Source organism: Thalassophryne amazonica, chromosome 1 (assembly GCF_902500255.1).
Source record: "Thalassophryne amazonica chromosome 1, fThaAma1.1, whole genome shotgun sequence".
In the NCBI taxonomy this organism is placed as follows: Eukaryota; Metazoa; Chordata; class Actinopteri; order Batrachoidiformes; family Batrachoididae; genus Thalassophryne; species Thalassophryne amazonica.
In genome coordinates, this window is record NC_047103.1 from 162,362,317 (window position 1) to 162,383,515 (window position 21,199).

Consider the following 21,199-nt stretch of genomic DNA (forward strand, 5'->3'; position numbering starts at 1 on the left):
TATATCTGATATTTTCACTTTATGAAATTTCAGACGTGATGATAATTTAAATAACTTGTCCGAAATAAGGTAGGTTAAAATTTGAACCTTAAGTTAAAAATGTATGCCTCTGGATGACTTGGGTGATATTGGCCGCGTATCAGTATGGGGTTACAAGAAATGAGTTTTTTTTTTTGTTTTTTTTTTTGGTGACCAGTTCTGCTTTGCCGGCAGAGGATAGAGCGGTTTCTTCTAAAAGCAGTTATCCTCTATTTGTAGAGGGTAGAACTACACATCTGTTCACCTTTGTTTACCACGTTAACGGTCTAAAAATTATTGGACAAAAATTTATCGGAAGATAATTAGTCTGATAATGGTTTTCAAAGTTATCTGATAAGATAATCTGATAATGAAAACTTTATCTACGCTAATTATCGGTTATCAGATTATTGGAACTGTGCCCATATATATATATACACACACACGCACTTTTAAATTATTAATTTTTTTTTTTTTTTTACCTGCCATAGCCAGCTGCAGCATACAGAGATCACTGCCAAACTTGTTGCTGGCCACCACCACCAATTGCCCGATGTCTGTGCTTCGGACCCGCTGAATCGTCAGAGTGTGTTGATCGTCATCTGGCATGCTCATTTCATACATCCCCGGTTTGCTGACCAGTGCCTCTTCTCGTCTGAAGAAAAGAGGGTAAACGGATCAGACTGCCAAAGCTCAAAAACAAGCACACAGTCTGCAGTCAGCCACGGCACTGTGGGCAAACATTTATAAGCTTACCATTGACAACTGACACTTCTGCAGAAAGCTTTTACAAATTTGACCTTTGACCCATTGAGCACAAAATCAATCCATTTCTTGGGGTCACTGTGCCTAACACACATACCATGTTTGTTGACTTTGTTGTTGAAAGAAGTTACTGTGTTATAAAGTATGCACCAGTGATCTTTACCTTGTGAACCCCCCATCCTAAATATGTCAATTAAATTTGATCACATATCAGTCACTGAGCAGGATGCGTCCTTGCAGAAATAAAAACTGACCTTTTCCAGGTGATTGTGGCATGCACGTGGTTCAGGGTGACAGTGATGTTGGCTAATTGGTTCTCAACCACATACACCGTATCAGGTTTCTCCAAGAAAACCGGTGCTTTCCTCAAATATGGACCTGCAAACAAACAAACAAACATTTATGAATACAAATATTTTTTCACATTTAAAACAAATACATGTTACTATGATACCACTCTGAAATACACAGTGTGTTACTTCACAGCAGCAGTAGGAGTTGAAGGAGTAGTAGTACTGGAATTGTGGCAGCAATTTAATGCACCGTACCTGTTTTTGCAAGTTCTAGCATAAATGATAACTTTATAGTCTTGTCTTTTATTTTGGAAAGGTGTAACATTATCCTGCATGCCACTGGAAGTGGGATGACCCCGGAGCACCTGGAGGGAACTCACATGGACACGAGGAAAACGTGCAAACTCCACACAGACAGGACCAGGTCTGAAGAGAACCAACGACCTTCTCACTGTTATACAGAAATAAGCTGTTTTGAGCATTTTCCGCCATCTTGTTTTATTTTGTGTAAGTGAGCAGCCAGCTGATGTTGCGCTGCCTTTGTTGCTGCAACTGACTGTCAGCATATCCGTCCAAGCATCCTCGGGGGAAGCCGACATGTGATCTAAGACATCGCTACCAAATGTATGTCATGCATGGCATGTGATCCCTTGAATTTCTACCCATCAGGGGTCAAAATTCTAAATGGTTTACAGACAGCACAAGTTTTGACAATAATGGCAACGTGTAATATTATGAATCCCTTATTTAAATGCTAAGGAATAACATTATAGTGGTGCCAAAGAAAGTTATTTTTATGACTTTAGAGCTTAAAAACCTCAGAGGCCCTACAGCTTTAAGTCGCACCTGTTAAAGAAAAGCCTGTTGAAAAGGAAAACCCATATATAAGTTGCACTGGCGTATAATTCGCGCCTTTTTTCTGTGCGATCAGCTCTGGAATTTGGCATTTTTGTTCATTGCCGTATTGTACTTTTTATTATTGGTATTTATTCTTTGATTATGAGAGTTTATTTTGTTTAGTCCTTTGATTCCTCGGAAAGTCATGTTTAAATACTCATAATATTATTATTAATAACAACAAATGTGTGATTTTTCTGCATATACGTTGCGTCGAGTATTAAGTCGCACTCCCGAAAATGCGGTAAGTTACAGCTTTTTTTTCCTCAGTAGAGAAGCTTGAATCTTCGACTGGACTGGGTTGCTTGACGCGAGGACGTTTCACTTCAAATCGCAGAAGCTTCCTCAGCTAAAATTCTTGCTCTGGTGGTCTGACTTCTGTCTTGACTCTTGTAGAGAAGAATAATCAGAAGTCATAAAAGCTGGAGTTTTAAACCTAACCAGATCCCTCCTACCGAGAGGCAGGCTGCTATAGGCTAGTGACTAAACAATAGCTCTAATTAGCACCTATTGTGCTCTAGTTAGCACCCTAAAATTGACAGGGCAGCTGTCCCTCCTAATGATGGGACGGACCCTCTCCTGATGGCTCCCTTGACGACTCTGCTGATGACTTGAATGACTCATTACCATGAACAAAAGACTGAAACTGCTTTGACCTGAGTACCACATTGTAAACAGGGGATAAAGCGTGTCTCAGACCCCCTCCCCGGTTAAGGCTGGGTTTCAGCTGTTTCACATAGAATGCCTCCTTGACCCCTCTCTAAAATCATTTCTTCTCTCTGGCTAATATTTTAACTTCTTTGTCCTCAAACATGTGGTTAGTGTCTTTAAGGTGGAGATGAACTGCAGACTGAGGTCCATTTGTGCCCTCTCTGCGGTGCTGGTATAGCCTTTTGTGTAAAGGTTGCTTAGTCTCACCTATGTAGTGTTCGTTACAGTTTTCCTAACATCTGATAGAATACACTACATTGCTCTGTTTGTAACTAGGGATCCTGTCCTTAGGGTGAACTAATTTCTGTCTCGTGTTAACCAGTTTAAAGTAAACTGGGATTTTGTGCTGTCTGAAGATCCTCTGTAGTTTTTCCCCTACTCCTGCTAATTAAGGGATAGACACTCCTCTTCTTCTTGTCTCTGTCTATCTGGTCTCTTTGTTCTCTGGGACTTCTGCACTTTGTCCAAGGACCATCGTGGGTACCCACATACTGTGAGGGCTTTCCGGACAAGTTGTTGTTCTTTAGCCCTTCCCTCTGCAGTTGTGGGCACCTGTAGGGCTCTGTGTTGAAGAGTCCTGATCACCCCGAGCTTGTGTTCAAGGGGGTGGTTTGAGCCAAAGAGCAGATATTGGTCAGTGTGTGTTGGTTTTCTGTAAACCCCTGTCTGGAGCTGCCTGTTCGCTCCAATCGTAACATCACAGTCCAAGAAGGCTAAATGGTTGTTTCTGGCATCTTCACGTGTGAACTTGATATTGGCGTCCACCGAGTTGATGTGTTCTGTAAAGTCCTCGACCTCCTGTTGCTTGATTATAACCCATGTGTCATCAACATATCTGAACCAGTGAGTGGGAGAGATGCCCGTGAAAGACATCAATGCTGGCTTCTCCACTCGCTCCATGTAAAGATTGGCCATAATGGGGGATACCGGAGACCCCATCGCACAACCATGAATCTGCCTGTAGTAATTCCCCCTAAACAGGAAATATGTGGTGTTAAGACAGATCTCCAAGAGTTGGGAGATGTGGTCTGGTGTGAGTTTGGTCCTTTCAAGTAGAGACACATCCTCCAGCAGTCTCTGCCCCACAGCTGAGACGGCCTCAGCGGTGGGGATGCAGGTGAACAACGAAGTCACATCAAATGACACAATTGTTTTATCTGCCTCCAGCTGCAGGTCCTTGATCTTGTTCACAAAATCTTGTGTTCTCCACATGGTGGTCTGAGTTACCCACTAGAGGAGCCAAAATCCACTTGAGGTGATTTTCTTCTTATAGCCGCTCGTGGGGTCTCTCTTCAGACGTTCGTATGTATTGGAGTCACTGAGCAAGTTGTTGATCTTGGCCTCGTAGTCCGATGTATTCAGGACCACCGTGCATCTGCCTTTATCCGCTGCCAGGATAAGGATGCTTTGGTCCTTTTGCAGTGCTGAAAAAGCTTTCCGTTCTTCTCCTGTGATGTTGGACGGAGGAGTCTTAGCACTGTTCAGCACTGCTGACTCTTAGTCAGAGGTCCCCAGCTTCTGACTCTGACAAACTGTTATGTTTAATGGCTGACTCTACTGCAGTGATGTAATCTACTGTCGGTATATGTTTAGGGGTCACTGAGAAATTTAGTCCTTTAGCGAGCACATCCTTTTCTGTCTGTGTAAGAACCCTGTTGGACAGATTCTTTACCCAATTTTCCCTGTTGTCACTAATTTGTCTGGGTGTATCTTTAAAAATACTCCCACTGAAAATACGCCTTTTCTGCACTAAAAGGTTGTGAAACTTCCTGATTTGCCGCTCCTTACTTTTTAAATGCTCAGCCATTTGAATTTTAACTATGAACTTTCTGATCTTATTATGGGCCTCTTCCTCCACTAAAGTTTCTAACATTTTGTGCAGACTATCAAGATTATTTTGGCGGTCTAATATTTTAAAATGAAGCCTTCTAATTCTAAGACCCAAAATCCTCCTAAGGTAACTGTGCTGGATTTTTTCTGCTGTGTGAAGAGAGACCCCACGAGTGGTTATAAGAAGAAAATCATTAGCTACCTCCAAAACCTGGAGAATGAGGGACTCATCGACAGGCAGACATACTACAGACTGTACCCTGGGAACGCCACTCCGTGCATCTATGGACTGCCCAAAATCCACAAACAGGACGTGCCACTCAGGCCTATTGTATGTAGCACAGATTCCATCACGTACAATTTGGCCAAGCACCTCAAGTGGATTTTGGCTCCTCTAGTGGGTAACTCAGACCACCATGGAGAACACACAAGATTTTGTGAACAAGATCATGGACCTGTAGCTGGAGGCAGATGAAACAATCGTGTCATTTGATGTGACTTCGTTGTTCACCTGCATCCCCACCACTGAGGCCGTCTCAGCTGTGAGGCAGAGACTGCTGGAGGATGTGTCTCTACTTGAAAGGACCAAACTCACACCAGACCACATCTGCCAACTCTTGGAGATCTGTCTTAACACCACGTATTTCCTGTTTAGGGGGAATTACTACAGGCAGATTCATGGTTGTGCGATGGGGTCTCCGGTATCCCCCATTGTGGCCAATCTGTACATGGAGCGAGTGGAGAAGACAGCCTTGACGTCTTTCACGAGCATCTCTCCCAGTCACTGGTTCAGATATGTTGATGACACATGGGTTAAAATCAAGCAACAGGAAGTTGAGGACTTTACAGAACACATCAACTCGGTGGACACCAATATCAAGTTCACACGTGAGGATGCCAGAAACAACCATTTAGCCTTCTTGGACTGTGATGTTACGATTGGAGCGAACAGGCAGCTCCAGACAGGGGTTTACAGAAAACCAACTCACACTGACCAATATCTGCTCTTTGGCTCAAACCACCCCCTTGAACACAAGCTCGGTGTGATCAGGACACTTCAACACAGAGCCCTACAGGTGCCCACAACTGCAGAGGGAAGGGCTAAAGAACTTGTCCGGAAAGTCCTCACAGTATGTGGGTACCCACGATGGTCCCTGGACAAAGTGCAGAAGTCCCAGAGAACAAAGAGACCAGATAGACAGAAGACAGAGACAAGAAGAAGAGGAGTGTCTCTCCCTTATTTAGCAGGAGTAGGGGAAAAACTACAGATGATCTTCAGACAGCACAAAATCCCAATTTACTTTAAACCAGTTAACACCTTGAGACAGAAATTAGTTCACCCTAAGGACAGGATCCCTAGTTACAAACAGAGCAATGTAGTGTATTCTATCAGATGTCAGGAAAACTGTAACGAACACTACATAGGTGAGACTAAGCAACCTTTACACAAAAGGTCCAGCACCGCAGAGAGGGCACAAATGGACCTCAGTCTGCAGTTCATCTCCACCTTAAAGACACTAACCACATGTTTGAGGACAAGGAAGTTAAAATATTAGCCAGAGAGAAGAAATGGTTTGAGAGAGGGGTCAAGGAGGCATTCTTTGTGAAACGTTTGAAACCCAGCCTTAACCGGGGAGGGCGTCTGAGACACGCTTTATCCCCTGTTTACAATGGGGTACTCAGGTCAAAGGAGTTTCAGTCTTTTGTTCATGGTAATGAGTCATTCACGTCATCAGCAGAGTCGTCAAGGGAGCCATCAGGAGAGGGTCCGTCCCATCATTAGGAGGGACAGCTGCCCTGTCATTAGGAGGGTGCTAACTTGAGCACAATAGGTGTTAATTAGAGCTATTGTTTAGTCACTAACCTATAGCAGTCTGCCTCTCAGTAGGAGGGGTCTGTTTAGGTTTAAAACTCCAGCTTTTGTGACTTCTGATTATTCTTCTCTACAAGAGTCAAGACAGAAGTCAGACCACCAGAGCAAGAATTTTAGCTGAGGAAGCTTCTGCGATTTGAAGTGAAACGTCCTCGCGTCAAGCTACCCAGTCCAGTCGAAGATTCAAGCTTCTCTACTATGGAAACCACCTGGACAACTGAGAGCCTACACAGAAACTTTTTTCCCCTCTATTTTCAGCTCTTTCATTTATGATTTTTGTGCATTGTTGTAATGTACCTATCATTATTGCCATTTATTAATTTAGTATTTGAGTTTATTTTGTTTTGTAGTCTGATTCCTGGGAAACCCCTTAATGAATAGTCATTAGAATCATTGTTATTATTGCTAATGAATGTTTGATTTTTCTGGATATAAATTGTTGTAGCTCCCAAAATAGTAAAAAATATGGGATTTCTGACACATTTGGAAATTGAGATGAAGATTTGTCATATGAGTTTTTGTAAGCACTTTATTAAAATCCTTATATCAATAAATATATTTCATTATCAATATATTGTCGTCACTGTCATGAAGATTACACAATGTATTGTGTAACTGTGCTCAAACATGTCGGCTGTACCTCTGTCCAGCAGCTGGACCAGGTCAGTGGAAGGCGACGGTTTGCTGAGCGTCTTGCCGGTGGACGTCAGGACTCTGAAAGCGTAACGGACTCCTTTGGACAGTGAGGTGACGGTGTAGTTGGTCTCCTTCAGGTGAGACGCTACCACGGACCACTGGATAGAACCCAGATGCTGCTGCTGCACCACATACAGTAAGGAGGCGGCGTCTGCAGACACACATGAAGCTCAGGTGTAAATCAGTCAGATGACACGGTCCTCAGTGTTACTCAAACCTCTGCAGCAGCTTCACTGTCTCATGCTGCTTATTAATTTGCTCCTGTCATCTGTCTGTGGGACAATCACCCTGAAATATCTCGTAACTGTGTTCCTCTGTTGACCTCGACCATGTACGTAAAGAGGTTCTCCTCCTCCTCCCGCCGTCGAGACTGGAGCAGATTTCATGTGCTCATAATTCTGCAACAGTTCAGCTCTCTCATCATTCACAGGACATGTCTGCCAAATTCTTCTTTAATTTATCAAAAATGTTGTTCTTGTTTACAAAATGACCTTCCCTGACTGAAATGGTTTCAGGACACACTGTTCCGAAAAAGGATTAAAGCTGCAGCGTGTAGGATTTAAGGCTGTTAGTAGATGACATAAATAAATGAGATCAGGAGACATCTGGAAAGAGCTCATGGAGTCACGTGGCCAATGGACAGAATGAGTGAGGCCGGTATCTTTACAGGAGAATGAATGTCAAAGTCTTTCGTGTGCTGGTGCTTCTTGTCTCACTGTATGCTTGTGAGACTTGTACTCTAAACAGTGACCTAAAGCAACGACTGGATGTCTTTGGTACTAGGTCCCTTTGGAGGATCCTTGGGTACCGCTGGAATGACTGAGTTAAATAAATGTTTACTTAGAGAGTAAAGACGAAAGTATCAATTGCATTGTGAGGGAGGGTCAGCTTCAACATTCTGGCCTTGTGGCATGTTTATCTGTGCAGAATCCAGCACACAGGTGCCTGAGTGTTGAGGACCCAAGTGAGTGACTGGTTGTCTGCCTGGGTGGTTGCCATCCAGGACCACAGTCCATCCCCACCTCTCAAAAGTAACCATATATCTATACAGCCAGGTGAACAGTGGGGGGGGGGGGGGGGGGGGGGGGGTCGTTCTCCTTGGCCTTCTCTACCCATTGGGGTTCTCAATGCCTGATGTCGTGGATGCAGCAAAACATGGTACTAGCGAAGCATGGAACTAGCGCATGCTGCCAGATTTGATTAGATTAGCTTACGTATAATATAGCATTCATAACCACCTGCAACAACAACAACTCGATATATTTTTATAGGTTTGATAGGAAACTTTCATATTCATGTAGCACCTCCATGTTAATACAGGCGCCCAAAACAGACATACTTAAGGTGCCCTGACATTTGCACGCCTTTGATCCATGCACTTGCATGCACTTTGCCGTGCAGGAGAGTAAACTCGTCACAAACCGTTGTAAACTGTGCGTGGCTTTGTGCAAGTGCGCGAAGAAAATTTTGAAATGTTCAAAATCTCCATCACGCACTAATTTCGTGAACTTCACATGAACATTGCGCAAACAATTAAAAACACTGCATGTGAGTACGAGTGATTGCGTCAGTGCACTGCATCACAGCGCAGCTCGTCTGAACAATTATAATGAGATAAATCTATAATAACCATAATTTTTCAGATACTCATAAGAAGGAATGAACATGCAACTGTTTTACCAAGCCATTACAATATAAACATTATAAATAATTACCTTTTAGACTGTTCCAAATGCGCTCTCCACCTCATGAAGCGCAGGAGAGAGAGAGAGGGAGAGAGAGAGAGAGAGAGAGAGAGAGAGAGAGCGAGAGAGAGAGAGAGAGAGAAAAAAAAGCTGCCGATGAAACGGTCCTCTGTGATTCCAGAAGCGATCAGAGGTGTTTTCAACAGCCAACTCTGAGAGAAAATTATTAATCTGCTATGAAATAATAATGTTATATATGCAGCGTCCAGTGCACAAAGCGCAGCATCCAGCTGGGAACACAGCATGTGGGACCGTCACGATGAAGTGCGTGCAAGTGTGCGGATTAAAGTCGTGCAAGTGTCAGGGCACCTTTACTCTGTCTTTCGCATTTAGGGACTTGGCTGGAAGACGGAAGGAAAAAAGGTTATTTTCTCCATTTTTGTGAAATTTTAATTATCATACATTACATGTTGCTTATCACAAGAGAAGGCCAGGGAGCATGACTCCCCATCACCAAATGAGCTACAAACAGAGACACAAAATGTTGAGTGGTGATGGCATAATGCAATCTGCAACCTCACCACTAGATGGCACTAAATCCTATACACTGTGGCTTAAAATCCCATATTCCAAATTCCTTAAAAAGATTAGAGATATGACCTAACGAAGGGTCGAGTCTCTTCGGTCTCTTCCAGCTGAGGTGTATGGTTTTTCCTGTAATGGTCTCTATCACTGGAGGTCCGTCAGGAGGGTCGGGAACAATATCTGTTTCAAAACAAATAAATGCACAGAAATTAAGATGCCGTCAGCCTGAAGAGTCAATGTTAAGCCTTCTTTCCCGACCTGTGACGTATAGATGGGCATAGCAGGCTGCTTTTCCCACTTTGTTGGAGATGACACTCTTGTAGACGCCTCTGTGTGAGTGACAGGCGCTCCGAATGACCAGACTGTGGACATCCCTGTCTGGATAACACACACACACATTTCTTACTCACATCATCAGACAGAAAACACTCGTTGGCTTCTGGGCATTTTGCTTACACTGGGTCATTCTGCGTTCTTCGCTGCTCTCGATGCGCTTGCCGTTGTGGTACCAGGCGATGGTGGGGTAGGGCAGGCCTGCCACCTTGCATTTCAGCACCACCTCTTTTCCTTCAGTCACCTCTACGTCCGCCAGGGGTTTGACAAAATCCGGCATGGTTCTCCTCTCCACCTCGCTCTCCAGCACCTCAGGCTCCTCAGGGATGGATGGCATCTTCTCCAACTTGGTCCTGCCGTGTTGGGTTAGCATGGAGAAGATACAAAAACAATTAACAGTGCAGAGTTTGGCTTCCTGCTGGCATCCAGCTTGATTTATGGCACAAGACAGAATGTTTTTCTCTCACAGCACATGAAGTAGAAAAGTGTGAGCTTCAGTGTGCACAGGATGACCGCCTCAGAATAAAACCCAAAGGCACACGCCTCATAATTATTCATATAAAAAAAAAAAACACTGCCCTCCTAAATGCTAGTAGTCAGTCCCATGGCATTTTGTTTTGACATAATGAACAGTGGAGTTTGAAAGCTATGGCCGTGGTGTGTCCCTTGATGATTTCAGGTGCTATGTTGCATTTCATGAATATTTAAAAAAAAAAACTCCCTCAGTCATGCTTCAGCCAGTCTCTGATCATCTCACAGCACGAAGTGGTTAATGCACTTGGTTAGAGTGCGGAAGGTTCCTGGTTTGAATCCCACCCCTACCACATTTCTCCATGTAATGTGGAGTTGTGTCAGGAAGGGCATCCTGCGTAAAACTCCCAAGTCAACACGCAGATCCACCTTGGATTTGCTGTGGCGACCCTGAGTGCAAAACAAGGGAACAGCCGAAGGGACTTACTACATATACAGTGGCTTGCAAAAGTATTCAGCCCCTTGGTACCGTATTTCATACATTTTCATTTGTTTATGGCATTTCAAATACAAAAAGTAAATCAGGCTTCTCAATATAAAAAAATTCTAAAATTATCTTCCTTAGACTCAAACTGAAAACAAATCTCTACAACTTCATATAAATTAATTAAAAATATAAAAGCCAAGATGATGGGTTGCATAAATAATTAGCCCCTTTGGTATAATACCTGTAAATAATCAGTTTAACTGCCAGATTTCTTTAGACAAGTCAGGGGATGGATACATGAACATTTCCAAGTCACTGAATATGTCTTGAAGTTTATTTAAATCAGTTATGAATAAATACAAACAGTATGGCACTCTATGGTAAATCTGTGTGGAGTAGACAGTTCTCAAAAACTGAGTGACTGTGCAAGAAGGAGAAGAGTGAGGAAAGCCACCAAGACACCCAGACAACCCAGAAGAAGTTACAGGCTTCTGTGGCTGTGATTGGAAAAACTGTGCACAGTGCAAGTTTTGGATTTTATATTCCCAGTTGTACAGCTTCATGATGAAGTGGAGCAGAGGAGGGTTTTCTTAAAAAGAAGATCTGAAAGTTCACCTACAATTTGCCAGAAGGTACATCTGAGATGCAAGCCTAGATTTGATGTTTTAGTGAAAGAAGCCACATGTGTGTGTGTGGGGGTGGGGGGGTGGGGGGGGGGGGGGGTTAAATCAGAGCACCCGGGGTGACATTTCTCACATAAGACACATATCTCAAACAAGCTTTTTTTTTAAGTCATAAATGATGCCTAAAGCAGGATAAATGCAAAGTCTAAATGCTTATACTAGAACTGTGGGACTTTTTAGATTTGGAACATTAAATGTCAAACACATTAAAATATAAAAGTTGTCCAAAAGGTGATTTTGGATAATATGACCCCTTTAATGATTATCTTACGGGGTCCAAGACCATTTCATTTCAGCTCCTTGAACATTAAAACCTGAATGAAAAACAACAATATTGAATCAAACATTTTCATATGTTTGTACCAGAACTGTGCCACAACACCAACCAACAGTCATCACAATAATTTTAAAGATTGCAATGAAGAAGTAGCATCTTCAAGAAAAATAAGCCTTTCTAAAACACCCACATGTGTCATCCTCTGGACATATACAACATGAAAATTATGATTTTTATTTTATTTTTTTTAGGTTTTTAACATTTCCTTTGTTGTTGAAAATCAACAGAACAAAAGGACTTTCTGGTTTTTACGCCCACAGCATCACTGTTGTTTCACGCTTTAACAAAGACCCAACAGGGATGTTCTTCCACGTGAAGACTCTTACATGTGAGAAGAGATGGCGGCTCGGGCCTCTTGCACGTAGAGCTCTGCGGTGCATTCAGCCCTTCCGTGCATGTTTCGAGCGATTGCCGTGTAGAAGCCCTCAGTATTGCTGCTAACGTGGGCGATGACAAGCGAATGTCGACCTCCTTCTCGGAGTATGCGAACATTATCGCTCTCCTCCACTGGTTTATCTGAAAGGATAAAAAAAGATCTTAAATGATACATTTCCCTGTTCTCACTTACCTAGAAACTCACGTGCACTGAATATCAACCACAGCGATGCAGATTCTTACCAAAATGCATCCAGGTGACGGTGGGAGCAGGAGATCCGCTCACCTTACAGTCAAAGCGGGCAGTGCGACCTTCGATCACCTCCAGGATGTCCAGTTTGCGGGTGAACAGAGGCTCTCTGGATGACATGACCTTCAGGTTGGCATTGGATGTCAGCTCCACTGCAAATGGAACAAGAAAATGTCCTCAAGGTTTTAACTTAGGTGTCGTTATTGACTTTACTTCATCATTCACAACAGTGTGTAGTAAAGGGAATGACAAACGCCGTCTGTAGCTCACCTTTGGCGGTGCTCAGTTTGCAAGTGTATGTCCCGCTATCGTCCTCGTGTACAGAGTTTAGCAGGAGGCGGCATCTGGACAAAAAATTCAATCATTTATAATTTGACAGTGTCAGAAGGAAATGAGTGAAAACACTGTAAAAACTAATATCTAAGAAAGTTTAAAAAAAGACTTGTTTAAAGAAAATTTGACTTTGTTTTGGTCTAAATAGAAAAATGATCTTGTCAAGCATTTTTACACAAGAAAAAATTCTTATTTTGGAAAAATGTACATATCTCAGTTTTTCGTAATAAGTTTTTCAAGCTGATATCAAGGAAAGGGAATGGGTTTCAAATCATCCAAGCAAAGGAAGAAGATTGTTTTCCTTATTTTAAGACAGAGGCTAATCTTAAAATAAGAATTCGGTCTAGTTTTAAGGCAGATTTTGATTATTCAGAGCCGAGACATTTTTGCTAGTTTTGAGAATTCTAACCAAGTCAATTTTTTGTATCCCATTGTCAGATTTTTATTTTATTTATTTATTTTGCTTAATACAAGACAATTTGGGTAGATTTTGGATTATTTGTGTTATTTTTAGAGGAACCATTTTTGTAGTGAAGCAATGGGACCTTTGACATTCAAGACCTGCTGCTACTCTGTGAAGGTCTGGTTATGTTACTCCAGCCCCAACAAAGGGTTGTTGACTGTGGTCGCCTTGGTTGATGTGTCAAATGTCTGTCTTATGGGCAAGAAGAATGCAAAAGAAAGATGATGTTTGTTCCCACCACCCTCCCAAATTTGTTTGAGGAAAGTTTTTTTTAATACTGGTAAAAACACCAGGACATCTTATATAGACCCACGGTGAGGGTCTCAGACACCACAGTTTCACTATTTTCTTCCCTTCCAAATAACTTGAACTCCATTTCACAACAGCCAAAGACCCACTTGGAAGCTCAGGTGACTTTCTCTGGTAACCACATATTGCTGATGGAGATCTTCCTCTGCCTCTAAGATACTGACAAATTTGTTCTCTGCTGTTATCTATTTTTAAATTTAGACCAACCATACCAACTTTTGGCACCACCACATTTCTTTTAATAACAACCCTCAAAAGGTATTTGCTCAGGTATCTGGGCTTACACTCAGGAACAAGGTGACAAGCTAAAATATCCGGGAGAGACTCTGAGAAGAGCTGATTTTTATTAAACCTTTATTTAACCGGACAAAAACCCATTGAGATCGAGACCTGTTTCTTAAGAGTGACCTTGCCAAGAAAGGCAGCAGCACACATTGTAATAGATGAGACAGACAACTACAACAAATCAACCATTAAAATATATAAAATACAAGCAATTAACAAATAAAATGCAAAGTTTCAGTTACAGTGACATACGATTTAAAAAAATATGATTTAAAACACAGGCACTGTTCAAAAGATTTCTGTTGCCGGTTTGTTAAAACTGAACGGAAAGCTTTCAGAAACAGCAGCCCTGTCAGTTCCAGTTCAGATTGGAGGACATTCCAAGCAGAAGGGGCGGAAAAACTGAAAGCTTTCTTTCTTGTTTCAGTACGAACACGAGGTACAAAAAATGCAATATATCATTTGAGCGTGGAGCATAACGGCTTTCAGTTCTCCAAAGAAAAGTGGATAAATAAGTAGGAACGAACTCAGTAAGAGCCTTTTAAACCAGAGTCATCCAATGTGTCTATCGCCTAGATTCAAAGAAGGCATGCCAGCATTAGCATACAACTCACAGTGGTGGCTACAACCAGTGATAAATCTCAGAGCACAATGGTGGACCAATAAAAATTACACAGGGGTCAAAATTTAAAAGTGCTCCAATCATGTTGAAAACTATACCACACTATTTGTGTGATCATAAGGATTCTAAAAATGTATAGTTTGGATTATCTATGACTGAATGTTCTGGAGTTATGAGGTAAAAACAGCAAAATTGGGCGTTTGTTATGGAAAATTTAGCTAAGCTGCACCACTATAATGTTGATGTTGCTGATTTTTCTATGCATTGAAAGGAACAAGCTGAGACAGTTCGGGCATCTACTGGTCTCCCCAGGGAGGTCTACCAGGCATGTCCAACTCAGAGGAGACCTTGCAGAAGACCTAGGACATGCTGGAGGATTATATTTCCAAGATGGTGTGAGAACAACTCAAAATCTTCCAGGAATAGTTTAGTACTTGGCTGAGGATAGGCAACTGCCACTGTGACCCAGATAAGTGTCAGAAGAAGAATGAATGAATGAATGAATGAATGAATCCCCAAAAGTACAAAAAACTGGAGAAATGTCACAAACGCTCACGGTTATTTCCAACTCTTCACGCTCTACATACTGTACATGAGTCTATGAGGTGGTGCTGTGCATATGTTGGCAGGGTTCTGGTTACTTGATGATGATATCAAATTGAGTTGTAGTCCTCTTGATTCTGTGAAATACTGGAGAAACCGCAACCAGTGGGTCTGTAGCAGCTGTTAAGAGTAAGCCACTCCAGCACTCCTGAGAACGTAATCTGCACACTCTTCATGCAAGGGACCAAAATGTTACAGCATTACAGTATTTTGTTGGTTTGGTTCACTTCCACCCAACAAAATGTCAAAGCGGTACAAACTGCATAAGCAAAAGCCAGATGTGAGCAGACTGTCCCCTCATTGCTCAGACCCGTCGTGTTTATGGTTCAGTGAATAGTATAATAGCAGCAATGCCAGGGAGGCCCAGTGCCCGTGTTTATCCCAGGATAAAACACCGTAAAACTGATCAGCCCCCACAACTACTCCTGGATGGGACACCAGCCCAATGCAGGTTACTTCTGCAGCGAAGACTGGTACTCATTTACAGCTGAGCAGAGTGGGACAATGCAGATGAGGTGTCTTGTCCAAGGGCAGAGTCATGTAGCTGACCAGGAAACAAACCCAGGTCTATATATTAGAAGCCCAAATCTTTATCCCCGTTGAGATTGTTGTGTGGGCCGCCAGAAGAGGAGGTACTGCTGGCCCACCACCAGAGGGCGCCCTGCCTGAAGTGCGGGCTTCAGGCACGAGAGGGCGCTGCTGCCACGGACACAGCCGGGAGTGACAGCTGTTACTCATTATGTCCTGACAGCTGTCACTCATTCTTCATCATCCCACTCCATAAAACCCAGACGTCATCTCCACCTCATCGCCGAGATACCGTACTTCACTGCAGGTAATATCCTCAGCCATTTGTGTTGCAATATATCTGTATATTGTGAGTGTTTGCAGGAGTACCAGTCCCTCTTTCTGTGGAAGCTGAGTGAGTGCAGGACGGCACTCTTTTCCCCTGAGGAATCACTGCGGTACTCTTCAGCATATTGAGTGAGAGGTGGAGGTGGCATTCCCACCGTTGTTATTACTGGGTGTACACCCACCCACACTTGACTGTCTTTGTTCTTTGCCGGCAGTACCAGATCCGACAGTCGGGGACGGTGATCACCTGGGAATTCGGGACTTGGCGGCTCCAGTATTCACCAGGTTCGGTGGCGGCGGAAATCGTGTGGTTCCGGCTCTTCTCAGGACAGACGTCTTCTATCCTCGAGCCTGCCCACACGTCACCTTTGTGGATTGACTGTAATCACATTCTGAGATTGTCTGTGTATTCGTTGTGCACCTTCACAACATTAAATTGTTACTTTTTGGCTCATCTATTGACCGTTCATTTGCGCCCCCTGTTGTGGGTCCGTGTCACTACACTTTCACAACAGGGATACCTGCTTTGTGCTTTCACTCTCTATTTTTACATGTTTTTACCAGATGTGCAGAGCTTTGGTCAACTGATTAAATTTAAATGAAGCCCATCTGTTTTCAACGCAAAAACAGCAAATCAATGAACCTCATTCGTACTTGTATTTGACATTTGGTCCAGTGGTTCAGTTTGCTTTTTCTCAAAAACATTAAGAAATATCACATTCCACTTGGATCCACTCCAGCCCCACCACACCAAGACCTGCCTATTCAAACAGATCATGGGCTGCATGTTAGGTTCACTATTGACTCTAAGGCTTGAATATACTGTATATTCACACCTTCCTAAACAAAACAGATCAGCCTGACTGAATTGACCGAACCTGGTACATGTGAAAAGCACCGTCAGACCAAAGGTCCAGACCAACGTCTCCGGCCGACACCTCAGACCACACCAACGTCTCAAACTCTGCAGACCAGATCAATGTCACAGGCCAGACCAACGTGTCAGGCCATTGCCGTAGACCACACCAACGTCTCTGGCCAGACCAACGTCTCAGGCCAACGCTGCAGACCACACCAACATCTCAGGCCAACACCTCAGACCACACCAACAACTCAGGCCAACACCTCAGACCACACCAACGTCTCAGGCCAATTCTGCAGACCAGACCAACATCTTAGGCCAGACCAACGTCTCAGGCCAATGCTGCAGACCACACCAACATCTCAGGCCAACACCTCAGACCACACCAACATCTCAGGCCAACACCTCAGACCATACCAACAACTCAGGCCAACACCTCAGACCACACCAACGTCTCAGGCCAATTCTGCAGACCAGACCAACATCTTAGGCCAGACCAACGTCTCAGGCCAACGCTGCAGACCACACCAACATCTCAGGCCAACACCTCAGACCACACCAACGTCTCAGGCCAATTCTGCAGACCAGACCAACATCTTAGGCCAGACCAACGTCTCAGGCCAATGCTGCAGACCACACCAACATCTCAGGCCAACACCTCAGACCACACCAACATCTCAGGCCAACACCTCAGACCACACCAACATCTCAGGCCAACACCTCAGACCACACCAACAACTCAGGCCAACACCTCAGACCACACCAACGTCTCAGGCCAATTCTGCAGACCAGACCAACATCTTAGGCCAGACCAACGTCTCAGGCCAACGCTGCAGACCACACCAACATCTCAGGCCAACACCTCAGACCACACCAACGTCTCAGGCCAATTCTGCAGACCAGACCAACATCTTAGGCCAGAACAACGTCTCAGGCCAATGACACAGACCACACCAACATCTCAGGCCGACACCTCAGACCACACCAACGTCTCAGGCCAACTATGCAGACCAGACCAACATCTCAGGCCAACGACGCAGACCACACCAACGTCTCTGGCCAGACCAACATCTCAGACCAACGCTGCACACCACACCAACGTCTCAGGCCAACACCTCAGACCACACCAACGTCTCAGGCCAACTCTGCAGACCAGAGTAACGTCTCAGGCCAATGCCGCAGACCACACCGTCTCTGGCCAAACCACCGTCTCAGGACAACGCTGCAGACCACACCAACGTCTCAGGCCAGACCAACATCTCAGGCCAACGCTGCACACCACACCGTCTCAGGCCGACACCTCAGACCACACCAACATCTTAAACTCTGCAGACCAGACCAACATCTCAGTTCAGACCAACGTCTCAGGCCGACACCTTAGACCACACCAACGTCTCAGGCCGACACCTCAGACCACACCAACATCTCAAACTCTACAGACCAGACCAACATCTCAGTTCAGACCAACGTCTCAGGCTAACGCTGCAGACCACACCAATGTCTCAGGCCATCTCTGCAGACCAGACCAACATCTCAGTCTAACGCTGCAGACCAGACCAACGTTTCAGGCCAGACAAGCATCTCAGGCTGACATCTCAGACCAGACTGACATCTCAGGACGACACCAACGTCTCAAGCCAGATCAACGTCTCAGGCCCACGCTTCAGACCAGATCAATGCCTCAGACCAGGTGAAGCAGATGATGTTGCCTGTATCGTTTCACATTGATTCCAGATGATGTAGACATGTACAAAAATGCTACGAAAATGTTTAGATAGAAAAGCAAAGATGGGTTTGATCAAAAGCGTAGGTTGTCTTGTAATTTGTGGCACTTCATTTTAATTTTTTATTTTTTTTTTACTTCGGCCTGCGGAGTTGAGGGTTCTGCATTCGAGGTTTCCTGGCACTTTCATTCACAGGGTGACGGCATGCTTCAAATCATAATGTGATAGACGGTCATTACATCTACATGAAAGGTGGCCAGTTTTTTTATGCTATTTATTACAAATGTCAGATGTCCTGCAGACATCGGGCTGGTTATGATGGAAACAGTTTGACTGTCCTCCCCTGTTCAGCTGAATGACACCGTTCTGCAAGTACTGGAGACATTCGCACACCGGAGGGTTATAAATTAAGCAGTTTACATGACACTGAAGAAGCCACTTGTACAAGTGTAGAAAGGTAATGAAGACCAAAATAGGAAGTGTAGTTAATTCAGTCTTTTTGTTTTTTTGAGATCCAAGCAGACAGACTCACAGATTTGAGCGAGTCACATTTTTCCAGTCTGGATCCGCATAATTCTGAAAATATATTCTTCTTTTTTTCCAGGAGCACGTTTTCATAAGCTTTAAGAATTAACGTAATTCAGTAGCTGGGCATGAACCCACCTCTTTCCGTCAAAATGCATCTTGCAGTTGAGCAGTGCCGGCTGGATCAGCTTCCCATCAGCCAGCCAATCCACATCAACATCCGGAGGCCCGGCAACATGGCACTCAAACATGGCCGACTCGCCGGCCCTCACCGCCTTGTCTGCTACGTCCCTGGTGATTTTCAGGGTTGTTCGTGCTGCAGCTGAGACAGAATGCACAGAATATATTCTGGCAGGAGAAGATATTTTATCAGGACGTGTTCAGCTCCTCATTACTCACATGTGACCTCCAGTCTGCATTCTGCCTCTTTGGTTCCGCTCTCATTGATAATCTTGCAGACGTAAAGTCCTGCATGCGACCTCTGAGCTGAGCTGATTCTCATTTCACCGACGCCACCATCGGTCTGTTGCACTGTGATGCGTCCCGCCGTCCTGACCGTGACCCCGTTCCTCAGCCTGAGACCAGATAAAGTGGCTGTCACACTCAGTCATGCTTTAGAGGACGGTGTGCGTGTGTGACTGTGAACCAGCTCACCAGTAAACCATGGGTTTGGGCTGCCCTCCGACCTTTACTGACATGACGACATCTTGGCCCTCATTCACACTTTGGTCACATGGCACCACCTTTGAAAAAAAACAATAATAATTGGAACAATGGTAGTTTAGTTTTACATACAAAATAGAAGTAAATTCACTTGTACAGCTGATAAATTTAAGTTAATCACAAATCAGCGTTTTGTGTCTCTCTTAACTGATCAGAATTTAAAACACCTTCCTTCACACGTATAAACCAGAGGTGCACTTGGTATTGGTATGAATTTTGTGTGAACGTTCTTGCATGTTTGCAGCAGGGAGCTTGAAGGCCACTAGACCTCGGCTTTGGAAATGAAAGAAACAATCTCATTTCAGGTGACGTATAACTTCGAAAACCACTTATGATGAGAACATTGGAGCCCAAATTTCTTCTTTGGAAGGGTCATAAATTCATATGAAGGAAGGGACACAGGTCAAAAGCCAATGTTGCTGTTGTGTGAATACATACAAAAAATATGTATGTTACGGTTTGACATCATTTCATTTCATTTATAAAGCGCCAAATCACAGCAAAGTTGCCTCAAGGTGCTTCACACAAGTAAGGTCGAACCTTACCAACCCCTAGAGCAAGAACACAGGTGACAGTGGTAAGCAAAAACTCACTCTGATGATATAAGGAAGAAACCTCAAGCAGATCAGACTCAAAGGGGTGACCCACTGCTTAGGTAAAAGTAAGTCCCTTCGGCTGCTCCCTTGTTTGCACTCGGGGTCGCCACAGCAAATCCAAGGTGGATCTGCATGTTGAATTGGCACAGGTTTTACACCGGATGCCCTTCCTGACACAACTTCACATTACATGGAGAAATGTGGCAGGGGTGGGATTTGAACACGGAGCCTTCTGAACTAAAACCAAGTGCATTAACCACTTGGCCACTTGGCTTAGGTCATACTAATAAAAAACATTTTTAACAATACAGAGGAAAATCTGATTTTTGAGAATTATTCAGTCCACACAGATGTCCAGGACAGCACCAGTTGGTTGGGGTGGGGGGATGTTTGGGATTTCAGAGCCAGTCTTTGACCATAGTCCATTTTGCAACTGCCACCACTAAAGACTGGAAAAGGACCCCAAATGCAAGGTAGCCCAGACTCAAGAGGTTAGGGCTAAAACAAAGTGTTTAATCAGTCCCAAAATAGGTAGTGACAATAAATCAGAATGTCAAAAATCCAAAAGAGTCAAACTCTAGAAATGCAATAAGCATTCATGTATAAAGTCAGACAACCAAGATGACTAAAATCCAAAAAAAGACAGACGAGGTGATAAATGTAATGAAAAAAAAAGGCAACAGTGAGGTAACTTACAAACTAGAGACGGATCGGACCATCGATTTCTATTTAATCAACTAGATGATGGATGCAGCCTGTGAGCTGTTGCCAGCAGCCTTCATCTTGGTTTGCGTTATTATGCGTCGTCAGTCATTAGATTAAATAGAAATCTATGATACGCTGACTTAAACTTGGGTTAAAGTGACCTGAAAATGCTGTTTTTTACAGCGTTCGGGTGCAGCAACAAGCTGACAAAGGATTGTCAGCTGGTTAAATAAATGATGTGGGAGAAATGACTAAAATTGCTGAATAAAAGTTAGAAAATGATTTATTTTTTGTGTCTATCTGTA

General features: G+C 43.8%; 1 protein-coding gene across 7 annotated transcripts in view; it reads right to left on the reverse strand.

Moving 5' to 3' along the window:
- LOC117517238 (striated muscle preferentially expressed protein kinase-like) overlaps positions 1 to 21,199 on the reverse strand; it is a 142,136-nt gene that overhangs the window by 42,345 nt on the left and 78,592 nt on the right. For all 7 annotated transcript variants that reach the window (XR_004562693.1, XM_034178198.1, XM_034178205.1 and 4 more), the window contains 12 exons: positions 19,525 to 19,613; positions 19,270 to 19,445; positions 19,009 to 19,192; positions 12,560 to 12,633; positions 12,283 to 12,441; positions 11,991 to 12,180; positions 9,810 to 10,039; positions 9,612 to 9,731; positions 9,429 to 9,533; positions 7,028 to 7,234; positions 1,038 to 1,161; positions 501 to 673 (listed from right to left, as the gene is read on the reverse strand). Coding sequence is in view for 6 of the 7 variants with exons in the window: in XM_034178198.1 (XP_034034089.1) it covers positions 501 to 673; positions 1,038 to 1,161; positions 7,028 to 7,234; positions 9,429 to 9,533; positions 9,612 to 9,731; positions 9,810 to 10,039; positions 11,991 to 12,180; positions 12,283 to 12,441; positions 12,560 to 12,633; positions 19,009 to 19,192; positions 19,270 to 19,445; positions 19,525 to 19,613 (1,831 nt within the window). In the remaining variant the exon portion in view is untranslated. The remainder of the gene's footprint in view (positions 1 to 500; positions 674 to 1,037; positions 1,162 to 7,027; positions 7,235 to 9,428; positions 9,534 to 9,611; positions 9,732 to 9,809; positions 10,040 to 11,990; positions 12,181 to 12,282; positions 12,442 to 12,559; positions 12,634 to 19,008; positions 19,193 to 19,269; positions 19,446 to 19,524; positions 19,614 to 21,199) is intronic.